Here is a 16,383-nt window from a genome sequence, read left to right as displayed (position 1 = left end):
TCCACCAAAATAGTCATTATTATTGAATTGTTGCCTGTGATGTTGACTACAGTGCGAAGTGTTTCAGTGATATGTATGCCAAGGAGCTTACAAATGAGAACAGGATAGTAGCATAGGATGCATTTTTTTGATGTTCAGCATGCATGTGCATTTCTAGATGCAATCTAAAAAATATTTACCAAAATAATATTCTTATAAGAATAATATAAGATACTTTTATAAAATATCTTATTTGATAACAAACTACCGTCCACTGTCAACTTTAACCTTTATGCTTAATAATGTAGGTAAAAAATAAAGTAGGTAAAAATAAAAAAATAATGTAGGTAAAAATTTATATTCTTCAGGTCAGATAACTCTTTGATGGCAAATACTGTGAAATTTTGTATATATGTGTCTAGCCAATCAGCCATTGACCCATTTGTCATCCTAGATTTCTTTAAATTATTATACTACAGTATAAAGTTTTGTGTGACAATGTGTGTGCACAGGCGTTGCTGTGTTTCAAGCTCCCATTGTAGTAAGGGCTGTTGCAGTGCCAACAAGTCTGTCCAAGCAAGTAATGCACCAATCTATCTGGAATTGTGATCTCGTTTATTACGAAGAAAATGTTTTGTGGTTTTTTTTTATTTTAAAAAAGAAAATCTGCTCAATTCTGAACATAAAATATAGCAATGATGGACTGCACTGCATGAAGTCAACATAGGAAGGCCTGTAATTACAGCATTTCTAAAAGCAGACATTTCAGGATGTATCACACTGAAATGTATAGGGGTGCCAAATGACCAGCAGTAAAGGTGTAGTTAACCTTCACTTTTTATGTTAATTGTAACATAAATCTGGGTAGAGGCTATGATAAGAAGGATGAGCAAAGAGTTTCTTATCTCTGTTGTAGTGAAGATCTTCAATTCACAGTAGACAGTAATGTTCTAGTTACCAGCAAAGTGTTTTCGTATGTGCTACTACTATAATTTGACTCTGTTTGCAGCAACTGAATCTTCGTATTATTAATTATGTTGTAATCATCTATGGACATGCCACTGCTCTTCTTGGAATAGGACAGCCTGAGGTATGATATTAAGCTACTATATTGCTTTTATTCAAAATTCTAGTTCAGATAGTTGGTCATCCAATTCTGTCTCTTCTTAACAGACATAAAATGAGTGGGGAAGGAAGGCTTCCTTCATTTTACATTTAAGAAAATAATTTCACATTTTAGAAAATCATATGGTTTGATATCTGAGACTAGATCTTTAACGGTTTTGGATAAATTAAGCTACCAAATTAAAATGTCTCTTTAAGCTTTCAAATGAGATTCTTAAGTATTAATGAAGTATAGTCAACTATTTTTCTTCTACTTTGTTGTAATGCGGTTAGGTACTAGTCTTTCTAACACCAACATTCTTCTTCTAAAACAAGTGAAAGAGAATGCTTTTGGTTCTGGAAAACACCAAAACAGATGTGTGGATTCTTTGGGGTTTTTTTGGGTTTGCCTTTTGTTTTTCTTCCCTGAAGTGCTTAAAAATATTCAATGTCTTACAATGAATTGTGAAATGTCTGGGTGTTTGTAGCTCAGTGAGCTCAATCATTTAATTTCAATATTTCAGAGGGAGACCATGTTTACAGAGTAAGTTTCTCTTTTAAAATAAAGGGAAGCCTTTGTGTGTGATCATAAGGTTGCTTAATTCTCTTTACTGTTCATAATACTGATCAAAGAATAGGGCATACTGACCCACTCTACTGGAGCAGAAAAAGCAGAGGAAAAGTTAAAAGCTTCTGGCAAAGTGTCACATATTTTCATCTTAAATTTATTTTGAAGGCATTGACAAAGGCTGAAGACCAGTTTAAGAAAATAATTGAACAGTACCAGGAAGAAAGATTGGGTTGTTTAGCATACTATGGAATTGGAAAAGTATACCTCAGGCAAAACAGGTTGGTATAATATAAAATTTCTGTATTTGAGACAAAAAATATCTTTATTTGCGAAATCATGTGTATGGGTTTAATTATTCCGTTAATCACTAAATTCATATATCAAACTGATTTATTACAACTTTAAGTTTGTTACCGCTAAGGATGTAATGGAAGCCGCTGAATCGAGTGGACTGCAAGGCACAGGGATATGACCGACCAGCACATCCCAGCAGTGGAGGAGGGCTCGTAAGAGAAGGGCAAAAAACGATGACCTCAGGGAAAAATGTATCGTAAAGAAAGCTTAACTTATCTCAACACCAGGGAGACGGGAGGGTAACCTTGGTTTTAGATAAGGCAGCTGCACAAGTGAGTCACTGGGTTCCCTGAGACAGATAAAGAGTAATGTCTTCCTGAGCTAGCCAGACCAGCATGGGGGGAAGGGGGGAATGTATTCGTGGCTCAGCTGAACATAAAGTGCAGAAACAGGACAACTAATAAACCTGAGAGCAAAGGGCTTGAGCTGGCTTCAACCCATGTATTCCTGGTGGCATTTCTTCCCAGCATCCTGATGGTAAGCATATAGAGATCGGTAATGGGAATCACGTTTTTATTGATTCAACTGTGTATTGCAATTGCTATGTTATGCATGTGTTGTGATTTCGGTGTATCACTGTATTGCTCTACTTCATCAAAATCTCCCCTAACGCCTGTGGTGGGTTGACCTTGGCTGGCTGCCGGACCCTCACCCAGCTGTGGTCCCACTCCCCCTCCTCAACGGGAGAGGGGGAGGAAAATAAGATAAAAAAAGCCCAGGGGCTGAGATAAAGACAGGGAGATCACTTGCTAATTACAGTCATAGGCAAACCAGACTCAACTTGAGGAAAAGTAATTTAATTTATTGTCTGTTAAAATAGAGTTGGATGGTGGGAAAGAAAGTAAAAAACTAAAATCTCCTTCCCCCTACTCTCCCCTTTATCCCCGACTCCACTTCACTCCCTCATTCCCGGCTCCTCTACCTCCTCCGCTCCCGAGCCGCGCAGGGCGTTGGGGAATGGGGGTTGTGGTCGGTCCCGTAACAGCTCCCCTCTGCCGCTCCTTCCTCCGCGCCCTCCTCCCCTGCTGCAGCGTGGGGCCCCTCCACTGGCCGCAGTTCCTTCGGGGCACATCCATCTGCTCTGGCAGGGGTCCTCCCTCCACGGCTGCAGTGTGGATACCTGCTCCAGCGGGGTCGGCTGCAGGGGAACCTCTGCTCAGTGCCTGGAGGACCTGCCCCCCTCCTCCTTCTTACGTTGGTGCTTGAAGGGCTGTTTCTCATGCTTTTTTTCCTTACTCCTCACAGCCGTGCAGTATGTTTTGTCCTTTCTTACCCATGCTTTCCCTGAGGTGTCACCATCTTGGCTGAGGGGCTCAGCTTTGCCCTGTGGTTCGTTTGTTGGAGCCAGCTGGAATGGGCCGTGTCCAGAACGGGGCAGCCCTGGCCTCTTCTCACAGAGGCTGGCCCCTACCCCTCTGCCCAACCTTGATGCGTAAACCCAATACAATGCCAAATAAATGAGTTTGATATCAAACATTAAACCCTTCTCATGTAGAATATCTAAAAGCGCCTGGTCAGAGAGTGTTGGACGCTGCGAGGGGATTCTTCCTTCCCACTACTGCAGTGTAGCCAGGTATAGTCTGAGACCCAGGAGTTGTCTGTGGCTCAGTTCCATGGATGTGGCTGTTTTTTCCCTTGGCAGTTTTGGCCCGTAGTGAGGCTGTGTGTGTGTCCCAAAGAGGTGCGTGTACACACACACACACACACACACACCAGCAGAGCTGGCCACCCAGACTACCCCAGGCAGAGCAGCTCCTATGTACAGCACTGCCTGAACTCTTGTAAATACAAGAATGGGGAGCAGTGTCCTGTGCCTCCTCCCTGGCTGGTCAGGGTTGGAGGTCACTAGGGAACATACGCATGCCCTCACTCTCTAGATTGACAAGCACACCCACCCACGTTCATGGGTCCCTTGAATATCAGTGCAGGTTCTCAGTCTGCCTCATATCCCTGCCTGGACTCTGGGCCCCTTACCCAGGCCGGCTTACCTGCTTATGCCTTAAGTCTTTTATACTGAAGGGTCCTTAAACAGATAACTTAATGAACCAGGTGCTCTTTCATTCCACATGCTCTTACAGTTACCATTTTTTTTTCCTTGGATCATAAAATGAATGGTGAAAGTATTACAGACCATGTAGAAGTTACTCATATATGATCTGAACATATTGTACCTGTTTCAAACTTCAGATTTTCAGATGCACTTGATCAGTTCATGAAATCACAAACAATGGTTAATCACAAGATTGTACCTGGAGTATTAACTTGGCCCACAACATCTCAGGTCATTGAAGAGACACGAACAGAGAATTTACAGGTATGTTTTAAAAAAAAAAAAGGCATAAAAACCTGTTCTGTCAAGTGGTCTTTCCAAAAAATAAAAACTGTTGTCATCCTCCCTGCCTCCCCATTGTCAAGACCAAAGAAAGATGGGGGGCAAAAGGTAGGTTTCAGCCTGGAGCAGCCAGTGCAAGAGCTGGTGCTCATTGTCCAGAGCATTGTCAGTCTGAAGACCTGGTCTTTGTAGAGCAGAACGCTTCTTGCAATGACAAATTTGAACACTTGGGAAGCATCCCATTTACAGCACAAGGGCAGAGGCTCTGTGACAGGCTCTGTGCTTGGGTATTTCTATGTAATAATATGGTTCTAATCTGCTCCAAGTGTTTCATAATGTGTTAACTTCTTAGTTGCATGTTACCAAACTTTAAGTAGGTGTGAATACTATACACAACATAATGCTAGAGAGAACCGGTTAAAAATTTGAATTAGCAAAAATGTAAAGTTGAAAATTTCAGCAGTGGTGCTATATTAAAAACCAAATAGGAGAGTTTGACCATGTAGTTCTTTGTCAATGCAGTGGGAGTTGTACGGTAAAATTCTGTGTTTAACTTGAAAAATCTAACTTGTGGTTCTGACACTACAAATCGCTTTCTCACACTGAACAACTGCTATTTTAAACTATTTTTACTGTTGTTATTGTTTTTAAACTATAATTGAACCACTGTTATTTATGAACGGTTTCTGGATACACCATGCCATGAGAGACAAGATGCATGAGCTCCTCTGTATGGGGCCAGTTTGACACAATGGAACATGCTAGGTTATTCAGTGTATGAACTTGACTATGCTATACTGACCTGTTTCGTTTCTGGTAGAGCAGCAGTACTGTTGTTTGCTAAACAAAAACTGACCTAAAGAGTTCTCATAGACCCCCAGCTGACACACAGTAGTTTGGCCACAGTAATACATCAGTGGTTTGGGACTTCTGCAGAGCGTAATGCGAATATCTGAAAGGCTGTAGCTCTGAATAATCTGGCTCATCATTTTGGTAATGGAAAACTTACTGCAGTCTCATGCGTTTGGAATTGGTCAGCATGTAAAACATTGGTCCAAGATAAACCTGCATGCAGGAAAGCTATGAGTACTTAGCTGATAGTAGTTCAAACGAGTTTTTGAATATTTTGCCATAAAAGGACAATCTTCCATAGTTTTTACGAGAAAAGAGTTGTTCTTTTGGTATTAGTTGCCTGCTGTTCAAAAAGGGATGTGTGTTTCACTGCAGAGTTCCCTAGAAGTTTGTAAGTAGATATTGAATCTTTTCCTGGTTTCTTATATCATTTTGTCTTACATCATTTTGTGTTTCTCAGTTGATTTTAAAGAATTGTATTGAGGAATGCAAGTTCCCTCCAGAACCAGATGCAATTTGTCGCTATCAGCAATGCCATGGCCACTCCAAAATCCAAATATATTTTACAGACCCAGACTTTAAGGTAAATTTTTAGTTTAAAAGGGTTTGGGAAATAAAACTTCATGATTACATGTTTTCTGCTCCCTTTCATATTAAAGAGCTATCTGGAACACACCATCTTATCCTATCTACTGTTAAGTTGTGCACTGTTTTTTTTAAAGATGTTAAATTCATATTTTTTCTCAATGTTAGGGCTTTATACGTATTACTTGCTGTCAGCAATGTAGAGTGGAGTTTCATATCAGCTGTTGGAAAAAGTTGAAAACAACAAACTACAGTGATAAAAATGATAAGGTAAGAGCTGTGTCAGACAATAAGCATTTTATTTTTTCTTTTTTTAGTCAAGATTATAGCAATCCTTTTGGTTTCTGGTAAGTGTAGTGCTACAGCCTGATGTTCCACCTGCATGACAATGGCAGGAGGAGAGACAGGAAAGAGGAGTCTCTTGCTAAACTGTCTGACATGCAAGTGTGGGTAAAGCTTGCTGTTGTCTACAGAAGAAAGGCCTGTCTGTGTGAAGGCTTAGTATGCTTAGCATGTTTATCTTGCATCATTTATGTCCTCCCATATGGAAGTTTTATTCCTTCTATAGTCTTGCTGTTGAAGAACAGTTCAACATTGAGTATGTCTAAAGGAATTTTAGAAAATACAGTATCAGTAGCGAGTATAAAATGAAGGGAAATTGAGGCAGAGTATGAACTCATAAAAGAATATTCTTAAAGTTGACTCTTGAATGTGAAGTTGGAGGAGGAGGGGCTTTCCTATAGCTTTGGGAATTACAGGTATATACCACAGATCCAGGATTCTTTTGATTTACAGTGCTTGCCAAGTCAGCTGTCACTTGCTTTCCTCATCCAGTAAGAGTTTAGGACTGTGTTAGCTTTGATTACCTTGGTCGCCTCAAATTGAGAAACTGTAATCTATATAAGAACATAGATTTTGTATTAATTTAAATGTCTTTGTTGTCTGTATCATCTTCTCCTACAGGATTTTCTTCAAGAATTGTGTTTCACTCCTGATTGTACAGGCCTTATTTCAAAAATAGTTATTTTCAGTTCTTCTGGTCTGGTAAAATGTGAAGTAAGTAAATGTTCATACAAACTATGAAAATAATATTTAAAATATTTACACTGGTAAAGGAGATAAAGGGAAGAAGAAAATGTAACTGCAAACGCATAAGTAATATGCTGCCTCAACTACAGAATCTGAGCATTATTTGTGAATATTAATTAGCTGTTTTCTTCTTACCTGTTCTTCTGGTGGAGCAGGCATTACTTTATGGTATTGGTTAGAATTGTAATGGATGGGAACTGGAGCTTCATTTTGTATTTAGCTTGTGCGACATGAAAAGAACTGTTAGTTTAACTCAGAGCTAATCTTGCTAAATGAAATAATTGTATTGGAAGAGTGCTCAGGAAAATGGGATACTTCTTCCCAGAGCAGTATTGGTCTGTGAGAAGCAAAAAAAAAGATTGTAAAGTTTGCTTCCTGGTAAAGCAAAACAGCCTCCAGTTCTTCCTGACTTTGTTACCTTTCAACCTGTCTTTTCTGCAGATAAAGAAGTATTGCTATATACCAGGTTGAAGCAGTAGAAGATAATTTTAGGTAGACCTTCATGAGGCTTATGTAGGCTGTGTTATCTTTCTTGTAGTATTACTTTTACTGCTTTCCAGAGCATCAAATGTTCCTGGGTTTTGAGTACAGCAATGTTGCATTGTAACCCAAATTTAATTAATATGATGTCACTTATTTTGGTAGTTTGAACAAAAAATCACAAAACCCAAGGAACCACCAAGAGCCACTATTAAACAGAAATGTTCAAGGTAAGCTCTCTACTGTTCAAATCTAAGTTGAATCAGTCTGACAACAAACCAGTTTTCTCTATGATTGGTTTTCGTGCCTGTTTAAGAATTGCTGAAATACCACAAATACTTTGGAAAGCTATTCTTGCCCTTTGCCTCTGATAAACTAAAAAGTCTGATAAAATACGTTACCCAATTATAAAAGCATTTACATTAACTTGTAAAAGAAGATACAGAGCTACAGATTTATAACAAGCATAGGAGGGCATTAACTGGTATTGCTGAATAAATTATTGGTAGCTCTCTAGTGGTCATACAGTTCTTTAGAAACAACATTTTCAGTTTGGCCACAGAAACTGTTTTCACATATATAGGGTATGAGTTGATGCAAATCTGATTTCTCACACCTCTGTATTGAGAGATAAATTGTCCATTGCACCATTGATTTCCCAGCAATTTGAACCAATAGTTTTTGAATATAAATCGCTGCAGTCATCTTTAAGTCTTTATACCTGAAACCTAATTTAATTGTGAAATCTGTGGGCAGGGAAGTAACATGTTGTTTGGGAAAAGTGTGATTTGGAGGCTGTGTGCAGAACTTGAGGACTGTTTATTTACTTTTGCTCTCCATACATGTCTTTCCTTTGTGCTAATTGGAATGCTAAAAGAATGGGTGTCTGTTATTCTTCTTAATGGATTGAGTGTCTTAATTACACTCAACTTCTACTGCATATGTATCTAGATTAGAATACCACCTCTACTTTCAGTCTGAGATTGCAAGCATCGTTCTATTCCTTCCCCTTGCTAGAGGGAAGAAACTCAGCAAGATTTTTAGCTGGATGGGAGAGGTACCGCTGTGTGGCATAAGTTCAACACCACTGTTCCACAGCATTTACTATCTAACTAACTTCACGTGAATGTTTAGAAAGTGTAAATAAAAACTGTATATAATGATGCTATTTCTGTTGTTGATGCACATACCTTTGACATAACTGTGTTTACACTTTTTGATCAGATAAGGTTATAAATAATGAGGAATCATGCTGAGAGGATGAACAAAATTGATTTTTAGAAGTTAAGGAAATCAAATGTTAATGTTTGGTTCAAAATGCTGAGTTACAAATTTAGAAAAAAAAACTGATAGTATTTAAGTTAATCCTAACACAGACATCATTAATGGGAGTAAAAATTATTGCATCTTGAGGATATTCTTACATTTACATACTTGATCTTTATGAAACTTTTATGAAATTTTGTGGTCTCTTAACTTCTAAATGAAAACTAGCTTTATTATATTTGTACTTTTCAGCATAATATTTTATAGTAGAATGGAGCTTGTATCTATTGTAAGACATGAAAAATAACTGAGATGTGTGTAACTCCTTTGGCAACTTATCTCGACTAACGTTAGGCTCTCTGCTTAATTGTTTTTTTCAGTCTTAGGAATTTAAAAATGAAACAAGAAAAAAAATTACGAAGAAAACGTGCACGAGAAGAGGCAAAGAATTCTGCTAAAAAGAAAATAGAAGAAAACCAGATGGGAAAAGAACCATCTCAATACAGTGATCACAGTGGTATGTGGAAGTACAGATTGTTGTTCTAAGTTATCACAAGGTAGCTTAATTGGCATCCTGAATGTCCTAAGTCAAATTAGAGCAGAATACTAATATTGAACATAAGTCATCCCTTAAAGACTTGCATTTTTACTTAAGATTACTTTTATTTCAGTTCTGCTTTTAGTTTCTGAATAACTGTAAGATGATAGTGTACGGTTAAGTTCCTTGTAGAAAACCTTTATTGTTGCTTCATTCGTTCATGAAGATGCAGCCTGAAGAGGGCACAGGCTCAGATTCCAAGTTAATCTATTTAAAAGTGGCTTCAGAAAAAGCTTTATGACCAACAAGTTAGGACACTGCTGCAAAAAAAAAGTAAGAACTGGATCTCAGATAAAGAACCAACGATACTCTGACTGCAGAAACTACAGTGACTTGAAAAGTGTATTTCAGAGGATCGGGGAAAATAAAATACTTCAACCTGTAAGTTTTGTAGTCAGTTAATGCTTCAGCTTCTGTGTTCTGGTTACGTTTGTCTGCAGTGTTCTGTATTTCAGAGGTGTGAACTTCCACTGCATTTTATATTAGGACAAGCTACAGTGCAAAGCTAAATTGGTGATTTTTTTTTTTTTTAAATTTTTGTCTGTATTACTAAAATAGTGCTCACGTTAATTTCCTTGTAGAATTTCATAGTAAATACTTTGAGAGCACTTTTTCATCCCATGCTTGCCATACATACTCTGAGTTCTCCAGAACCCTGTTGCCTGTCTTCCTCTTTAAGAAGTTCTCAGGTACTAATCTCTTTAGTTTGTTTTTTTTTTCTTAACTATTTTGTTTGAGAGCAGTCCCTTCCATTAGCACCACAGATCACTATTTTTGCTTCCATGTGGTTTTGTAAAATCACATTCGTTGACTTTGTGTTGTTTTTTGGTTGTTTTTTTTTTAAAGTGTGGACTATCTCCTTTCCTATGGCGTATCTTTAGTTCTGGTCCTTGCATCCACTGCAGGTCAGTCAGTTACTTGTATGTGACTTGACTGTCCTAAATGCCCTTGAAACTTCTAAAAATGCCTTTGGTGTGAAAAAACCATTCACCCTGAAGTACTGTGGGTAAAAGCTGGGACACTGATGCAGCAATATATCAACACCAAGCAACTTAACACAGTTCTGCAACAAACTGTGCGTTGGTGTTGGCCAACCTTTTTAATTTGTCCTGAGTTAATTCTGTAACAAAATCGAAGTCTTGCATGTCTTTGGGGGCAAGCTATCTGTTACCCTATTTTTTTGTTTGGGGAAATTTCTTAAGGAAATATTTCAAGAAAAGTCTAGTTTGATCTCCTAAGCTGTCTGAGAGGTTGAGAGGCCAGTTTCAGGGGAGAGCTACATCACAAAGTGGTGTTTTGTTTTTAGCAGCCATAGCTACCTTTTAAATAAGAACAAATCTGCTTGTAAATTGGAGAGAAGTTCGAGTGAGAGGAGCACTTGTTTGTATGCACATTTGTAAGATACAGAGGTTTTTAATGCAGACTCTTGCAGAATAAACTCAGGCATGGCTTATACTTGTAGAGTTTATTGAATCTGTTAGTATGCTTGGAACTGTTTGTGTTACAATGCTTAATTATTCTAGGTGTAATATGTAGTGCTTTGTTTTTAAAAAATTCTTTTCAGATCTACATCTACAACTATAGTTACTGTCAGTTAAGCTCTGAAAGTAGCATTCTGTAGATGTGTGGTCTTGAAGAATAATGAAAGGTAAAGGCTAATATGAGTCAGTAATCTTTTTCACTCTTGTTCTACAAAGAACCAGTGGCAGGGTCAGGGCAAAGGTTTGCTACTAGGTGTATGCTCAAGCGTTCAGAAGCATGCCTTTGCTCTGGGAACTGATGCTTGGGGGAGTTCTGTCTCTGCATCAGGGCTGGCATGCAGTCCACACAGATAAATCTGTATAGACAATTGCTTGAAGCTACTATTACTGGCAGGTAATTTTTTTTTTTCTTTCAGAAATCCAGTTAAGGTGCTAAGGATTGTTTCTTTGTGTAAACTGAATTTAAAACAATGTTGTGTCAAATTCATAATGCTAAGGCTAGTTTATATGGAAAGTTATATATTCTGTAATTTTCAGTGTTGTGATAAAGCAAATACTTAAAAAACAACACTTAGTCCAAATTATCTGTACTGTAAAGTTGGTGTTTTTAATTGTGGTTCACAGACATGAAATCTTGTTTTGTTTGGTTTTTTTAAAATCCCATTACAGGTTATGTTCAGGATTTATATGCTGGTGATCGCGTCCTGCAGCATATCAGTCGAAATGCTGAGCAAATAAAAACAGCTGTTCGCGATGCTTCCAAACTATTAAAGGAATTACTTTCATGGTTTGTGATCAGTGAGGAGGATTACACATCATATTCCAAAACTAACAGCATGTCCCATGAAGTGATGGAGCAGCTCATCAGCTACTTAATTCAGGAAAAAAACAGAGTAAAAACAAGGGGGTTTATCTGTGTGCTGAGTGAGCTGGAAGAAGTGGATCCCAAATTACACAAGTGGCTGAAACACCTTAACAACTTGGGTAGGCTATACATTTATGTAATAGCAGAAGACCTTAACCTGTCGTAACTGGTCAGTTTACAGATGAAAAGATAACCTCCCTATTTTCCAGTCTTGCTTTTTTAACTTTAAATGGTAAAGTGAAGCTTTCCTCTTTTTCATTTACTTGATCCTTAGCCAGGATTTCTAGAGAAGAAAGCTTGATCATTGGTAACACAGGAACAACCTCTTGTCTCTGCAAGTAAAGCATTCTAATGTGGGCAGGTCTTTGTCCGTGTAAGAAAAGAGAAAATTGAATGGACTTACTTTTTTAATGTCTTTAAATTCCAGAACAGACTTAAATGATAATATCTGTATAAATAATAAGATGCCAAAACCTTGGACAAGATTTGGGTTCTTAATTCTGTTCTGTTGCATCCATGTCCTTTAAGGAATTTATATAGATTTATTATACAAATAATAATTTGTTGTTGACTAAGAGTAAAATTTAGATAAACTCCATTTTTTGTTTGAATTTTCAAGATACAAAAGGTTTTACATAATCTGTTTCAACTACTGTATATTTAATTTCTAGAACAAACTGTTCCTCTTTGAAGAGGAATATCACACTCTAAGCACTAAAACTCTGAAGCTGGAATGAAATGTTGGTTTTCTTTCATCTCTTTTAGGTCTGACAGCTACAAAGAACTTTCTCCTTAAATATGGACAATTTTTAAAAGAGCTTGACCTTTCTATTTTAACCACGCTCTGGAATGAGAAGTATGGTAGTAAATTTGACTATGTGACAACTAGTTCTGAAGACAAAGAAATTTGTGATTATTTCTTAAAACCACCCCTAGAGAAAATCCGTTGTTTTATATGGCTGTTAGAAGACAACAGAGAAAATTTTCCATTTCTTCATCAAGCTTTAGATGAATTCTTTGATAAAATGGGTAAGTATGCAAAGGTGATCGTTCTGACAAGCATTGTATTTTGTCGGTTTTTACACCACATTTGATGGCCACTGTAAAAAGCTGAAACCTCAGCAAACTACTAACCTCCTCATTATATGGGATCTTCTGTGTTCAGTGCTTAAAAGACAATATGGCCTCAAAAGGCAAGCCACTCGTTTTTTTTAGGTTACATTCTGCTGTTTTGTTTCATGTGCCATATCCAGCACGTGAGTTTAACTTCATGCATATATGATGTCCAACCAAAATAAGTATTCATCTTTCAGTTTAAGTATAGAGATGCTGCAACTACAGTCTTTGAGATGCTTTGGTGGTATTTGATAAAGGATTATAATAATTATTACTATTTTCATAGGTCACAATTATAAGTTACATAAAATATTACTATTTCTGTTTACAAATACGTCTTTGTTATCCTTTCAACAGATGACCCTACCATTATATTAAAGAAGCAGGGAAATGAAAATATATCGGTAAGTGAACTTCATGTCTATTCGGTATAAGCTCAGAAGCAAGTATGAGTGTGATGTGTTAAAAATGTGCAAAAGTGAACAGAGACTTGCATCTCTTGGTTTATTTTACATCATCATCCTTCAGACCTGATTAAAGATTTACTCTTTTGTTTTATCTTCTTCCCCCATCCCCTCTTAAAGCATTTGAAGACTGCGTACAATTTTTCCTAAACTTCTGTCAGTACAATACTTGTTCAGCGTTTTCTCTTTAGTTAAAACACAAACCAACAAGGTGCCTTTTAGATTATGAGCATTTCAAGGATGCAGATGAAGAAGTTGTAGTGAAAGCGGATGAGGGTACTGATATGTTGCATCACCTCCTTTGGATAGGGAAAATAAGGCAAATAAAGTGCATGGGAATATCATTTACTTATTACTTGATAACACCAGTTTGGTGATGACTTTTAGAGAGACTTTTTTTAAAGTTTCATTGGGGAATTAAAAAGTGCACCATTTACAAACAAAGAGACTCTTACTAAGTGCTCTATCTGCCTATTTACCATGGCAACTGAACTTGAAGTGTGATTCTTCCCTGAGTATGCTTAACTTGAATCTGCATGAATTTGTACACTAATTGTACCGTACGTTTTACAGTCCAAAGCCACAAATGGGAAGGTAGTGTAACCTGGCGTTACCTTCAGATGTCATTAAATTGTAAGGCTAGGAATTTGATGTTTGTTCTGCTAAGCAAAGTAAATTTGCAGTGAGTTAGACATGTTTTGCATTTGTTCATTACGATTATGGATGCTTCTCAGATTCAACCCATAAGTCTTAGACTGTACATCGTTCTGAATCACTTTTTGATTAGTATGTTAATTAAAATCCATTCTAATTGGCAGAAGTATATTACGTATTTTCGTTAATTATGTGTTTGAGGCACTCATTTAAAATTATTCTAGCCTGCAGATAAATTCATCTGTTCAAAACCAAGATTTACTTTTGATACAGAATAAATCTTTAGAGTTAATTAATTAATATATACCTTAATAAGATGTGAAATCTTTTGCTTTTTCATTTAATGAATTGGAAATCTAAGAATAACGTGAAAGCCATTAGAATAAAACTACTTCTATTTCAGTGTTACTTATATCCTAAAATAAACTGTTAGTAAGTTACTGTTAGTAGAGTTATTTTAATCTATAATCACAGTCCTATTAAAAAGTGAAGATGGATATGACTTCATCACTGCATATCTTAGAAAATTGAAGTGACCAGAACATTAGACAGTTCTTTTTGCTTCTTGTTTCCCACACGAAACTGTGTTGTGTGGGATGTCACAACTGCTTAAATATGCAATTTTAGCTGCAAGTAATGAGTAACCATCTGAAATACTAAAATGATAGAATATTCTGTTTTTAAAAATCAATGTTCTATGTGTTTAAAGAGGAAAACGATGAAAAGGAACAAAATGGATAAAGTCTTGCAGAGCTCTGTTTCTTTTTGCATTTTCCAGCTGGGGATGGAGTGGAGAGGGGGAAGTTTGCATGCTTAACCTTGTAAATCTTGATGGTCAAACCAGAATGAGAATTTTAATATGAAACTGCTTAAAATTTACATACTGGTTTTGGAAATGCATCCTAATTATATTCTGATGAAAAAATCGATTACTTTATTTTTTCTGTTTTAGACTAATGGTATCAAAGTTAAAAACAAAACCAGGAAGAAGAACTCAAAAGACTCGAGGGTCAGTAACTTGTTAGCTACTTACTACAAATAGTTTTTTTAGACTTGCTGGAGTTCAGATGTATAGAAGCTGTTTTCCTAAACACCTGTGGAGACTCATTATTGAAGTAGCTTTTCCTGAAATAGAATAATGCTGTTAAGACTCAATTAATACAGTTTTGTTTTGTTAAAATATGAATTTGTCAGTATGAAAGGTATTTCTAAACTTTAAAAAAAAGTTTTTTATGAATAACTTCAGCTCTGACCGGATACCAATACCTTCAGTCTATCCACTGTCTTCATACTGAATGATTTTTTTGATCTTAATTTCCCATATGGGAAAATGAAAAAAAACACCTGTGAATACAGTACGCTAACTGCACTGTGTAATTAATACTTTATGCTCCATTTCATTTTGCACTGTCAAATGGCAGATTTGGAGAAGAATGCTTTTACCAGTCATTTTGAGAAAGAAAATGTGTCCTTACACCTCATGAAACAGATCTGAAATTATGTCTTTAACTGTATTTTCTGGTAATTTTTATAGGCCTATCAGTGACTGAAGATGCAAGTGTTCCATTTATTTCTCAGAAAAATACTAGTTTTTCAGTATTTTATAGATTTTGCTAGGAATAATATCCTACCTGAAACTTTTACTGTCTTTTGTCCTGCTTTTCTAGGATCTTGCTTTACTGAAAGCTTCAGACAACAATCTTCTTTGTTTCCTTCATGCCCCCACCTTTTTATAATTTTACTAGAATTTCAAGAGTAAACTTCAGATTTTTCCTATTCTCATCAGTCAGCTTTTTCTTTTTCTGACTTGGATGCATTTATACAAGTCTGTGTATTTCTAAAGTTACTAGATAATAAAAATTAAAAGACAACTAAAACATTTGTAATGGTAAACATAAGAATAACAGGTGTCATATTAAAACCATGTGGAACTAGGGATAACTCAGACTAACTTTGTAGTAAAATTGTTAAAGCTCGAAGGCTCTCAAATGTAAAGGAAGAGATTCCTAGAAAGTCAGTTGATGTGCAGCCCACTGGAAAGAAGTTATACAAAAGTTTTAACAAAGTGAAGCTATAATGTTGGGGTTTTCTTTGTCCAAACTCAATGAAAAATCAGGCACACCTAGGATTTTGATGAAATTGGTAGAAAAGAGAAGTTGGGCTGAATATCCCAATTTCTTTTTCCAAAATAAGTTCTGAAGAAGAAATTAATAATTTTAAATTAAGGACTTTCTCAATATGGCTTAGTACTGATAATTGTACCTAAAAGTTTTGCCATTCATAATATGGCATCTGAACATGATAAAGTTACAGAACAAGGTTCAGTGTAAATAAGTTACTCCTAGTCTTTACAGTGGATCATTTTGTGTATACTTCTGTGAGATAAAAAAAATAATTATCTGTTTTTAATTAGTCTATTTTAGTATTATCCAGTGGAGTTAGTACAGCACCACGAGAAGAAGATAAGATATTTATAGAAGAAAATACTTTGTAAGTACCGTCATGCATATTTGCTTTTATTGCCCAAAGGGCTTTGCAGGTACTGGAGAAGACAGTGTCTTAGAAACACCAAGTCTGGGTTAACATTTAAGTG

At 36.5% G+C, this 16,383-nt stretch overlaps 1 protein-coding gene across 1 annotated transcript in view; it reads left to right on the top strand.

Annotated features, from left to right (window-relative positions):
* Window positions 1–16,383, top strand: part of TTC3 (tetratricopeptide repeat domain 3) — a 62,869-nt gene that overhangs the window by 30,810 nt on the left and 15,676 nt on the right. Inside the window, exons 18-30 of the mRNA XM_009818739.2 lie at window positions 989–1,069; window positions 1,820–1,932; window positions 4,196–4,322; window positions 5,653–5,775; window positions 5,946–6,047; window positions 6,741–6,833; window positions 7,512–7,576; window positions 8,993–9,129; window positions 11,361–11,675; window positions 12,322–12,585; window positions 13,030–13,076; window positions 14,743–14,799; window positions 16,204–16,280. Of these exons, the coding sequence (XP_009817041.2) occupies window positions 989–1,069; window positions 1,820–1,932; window positions 4,196–4,322; window positions 5,653–5,775; window positions 5,946–6,047; window positions 6,741–6,833; window positions 7,512–7,576; window positions 8,993–9,129; window positions 11,361–11,675; window positions 12,322–12,585; window positions 13,030–13,076; window positions 14,743–14,799; window positions 16,204–16,280 (1,601 nt within the window). The remainder of the gene's footprint in view (window positions 1–988; window positions 1,070–1,819; window positions 1,933–4,195; window positions 4,323–5,652; window positions 5,776–5,945; window positions 6,048–6,740; window positions 6,834–7,511; window positions 7,577–8,992; window positions 9,130–11,360; window positions 11,676–12,321; window positions 12,586–13,029; window positions 13,077–14,742; window positions 14,800–16,203; window positions 16,281–16,383) is intronic.

Source organism: Gavia stellata, chromosome 1 (genome assembly GCF_030936135.1).
Source record: "Gavia stellata isolate bGavSte3 chromosome 1, bGavSte3.hap2, whole genome shotgun sequence".
NCBI lineage: Eukaryota > Metazoa > Chordata > Aves > Gaviiformes > Gaviidae > Gavia > Gavia stellata.
This window is presented reverse-complemented; position numbering and strand designations above follow the sequence as displayed.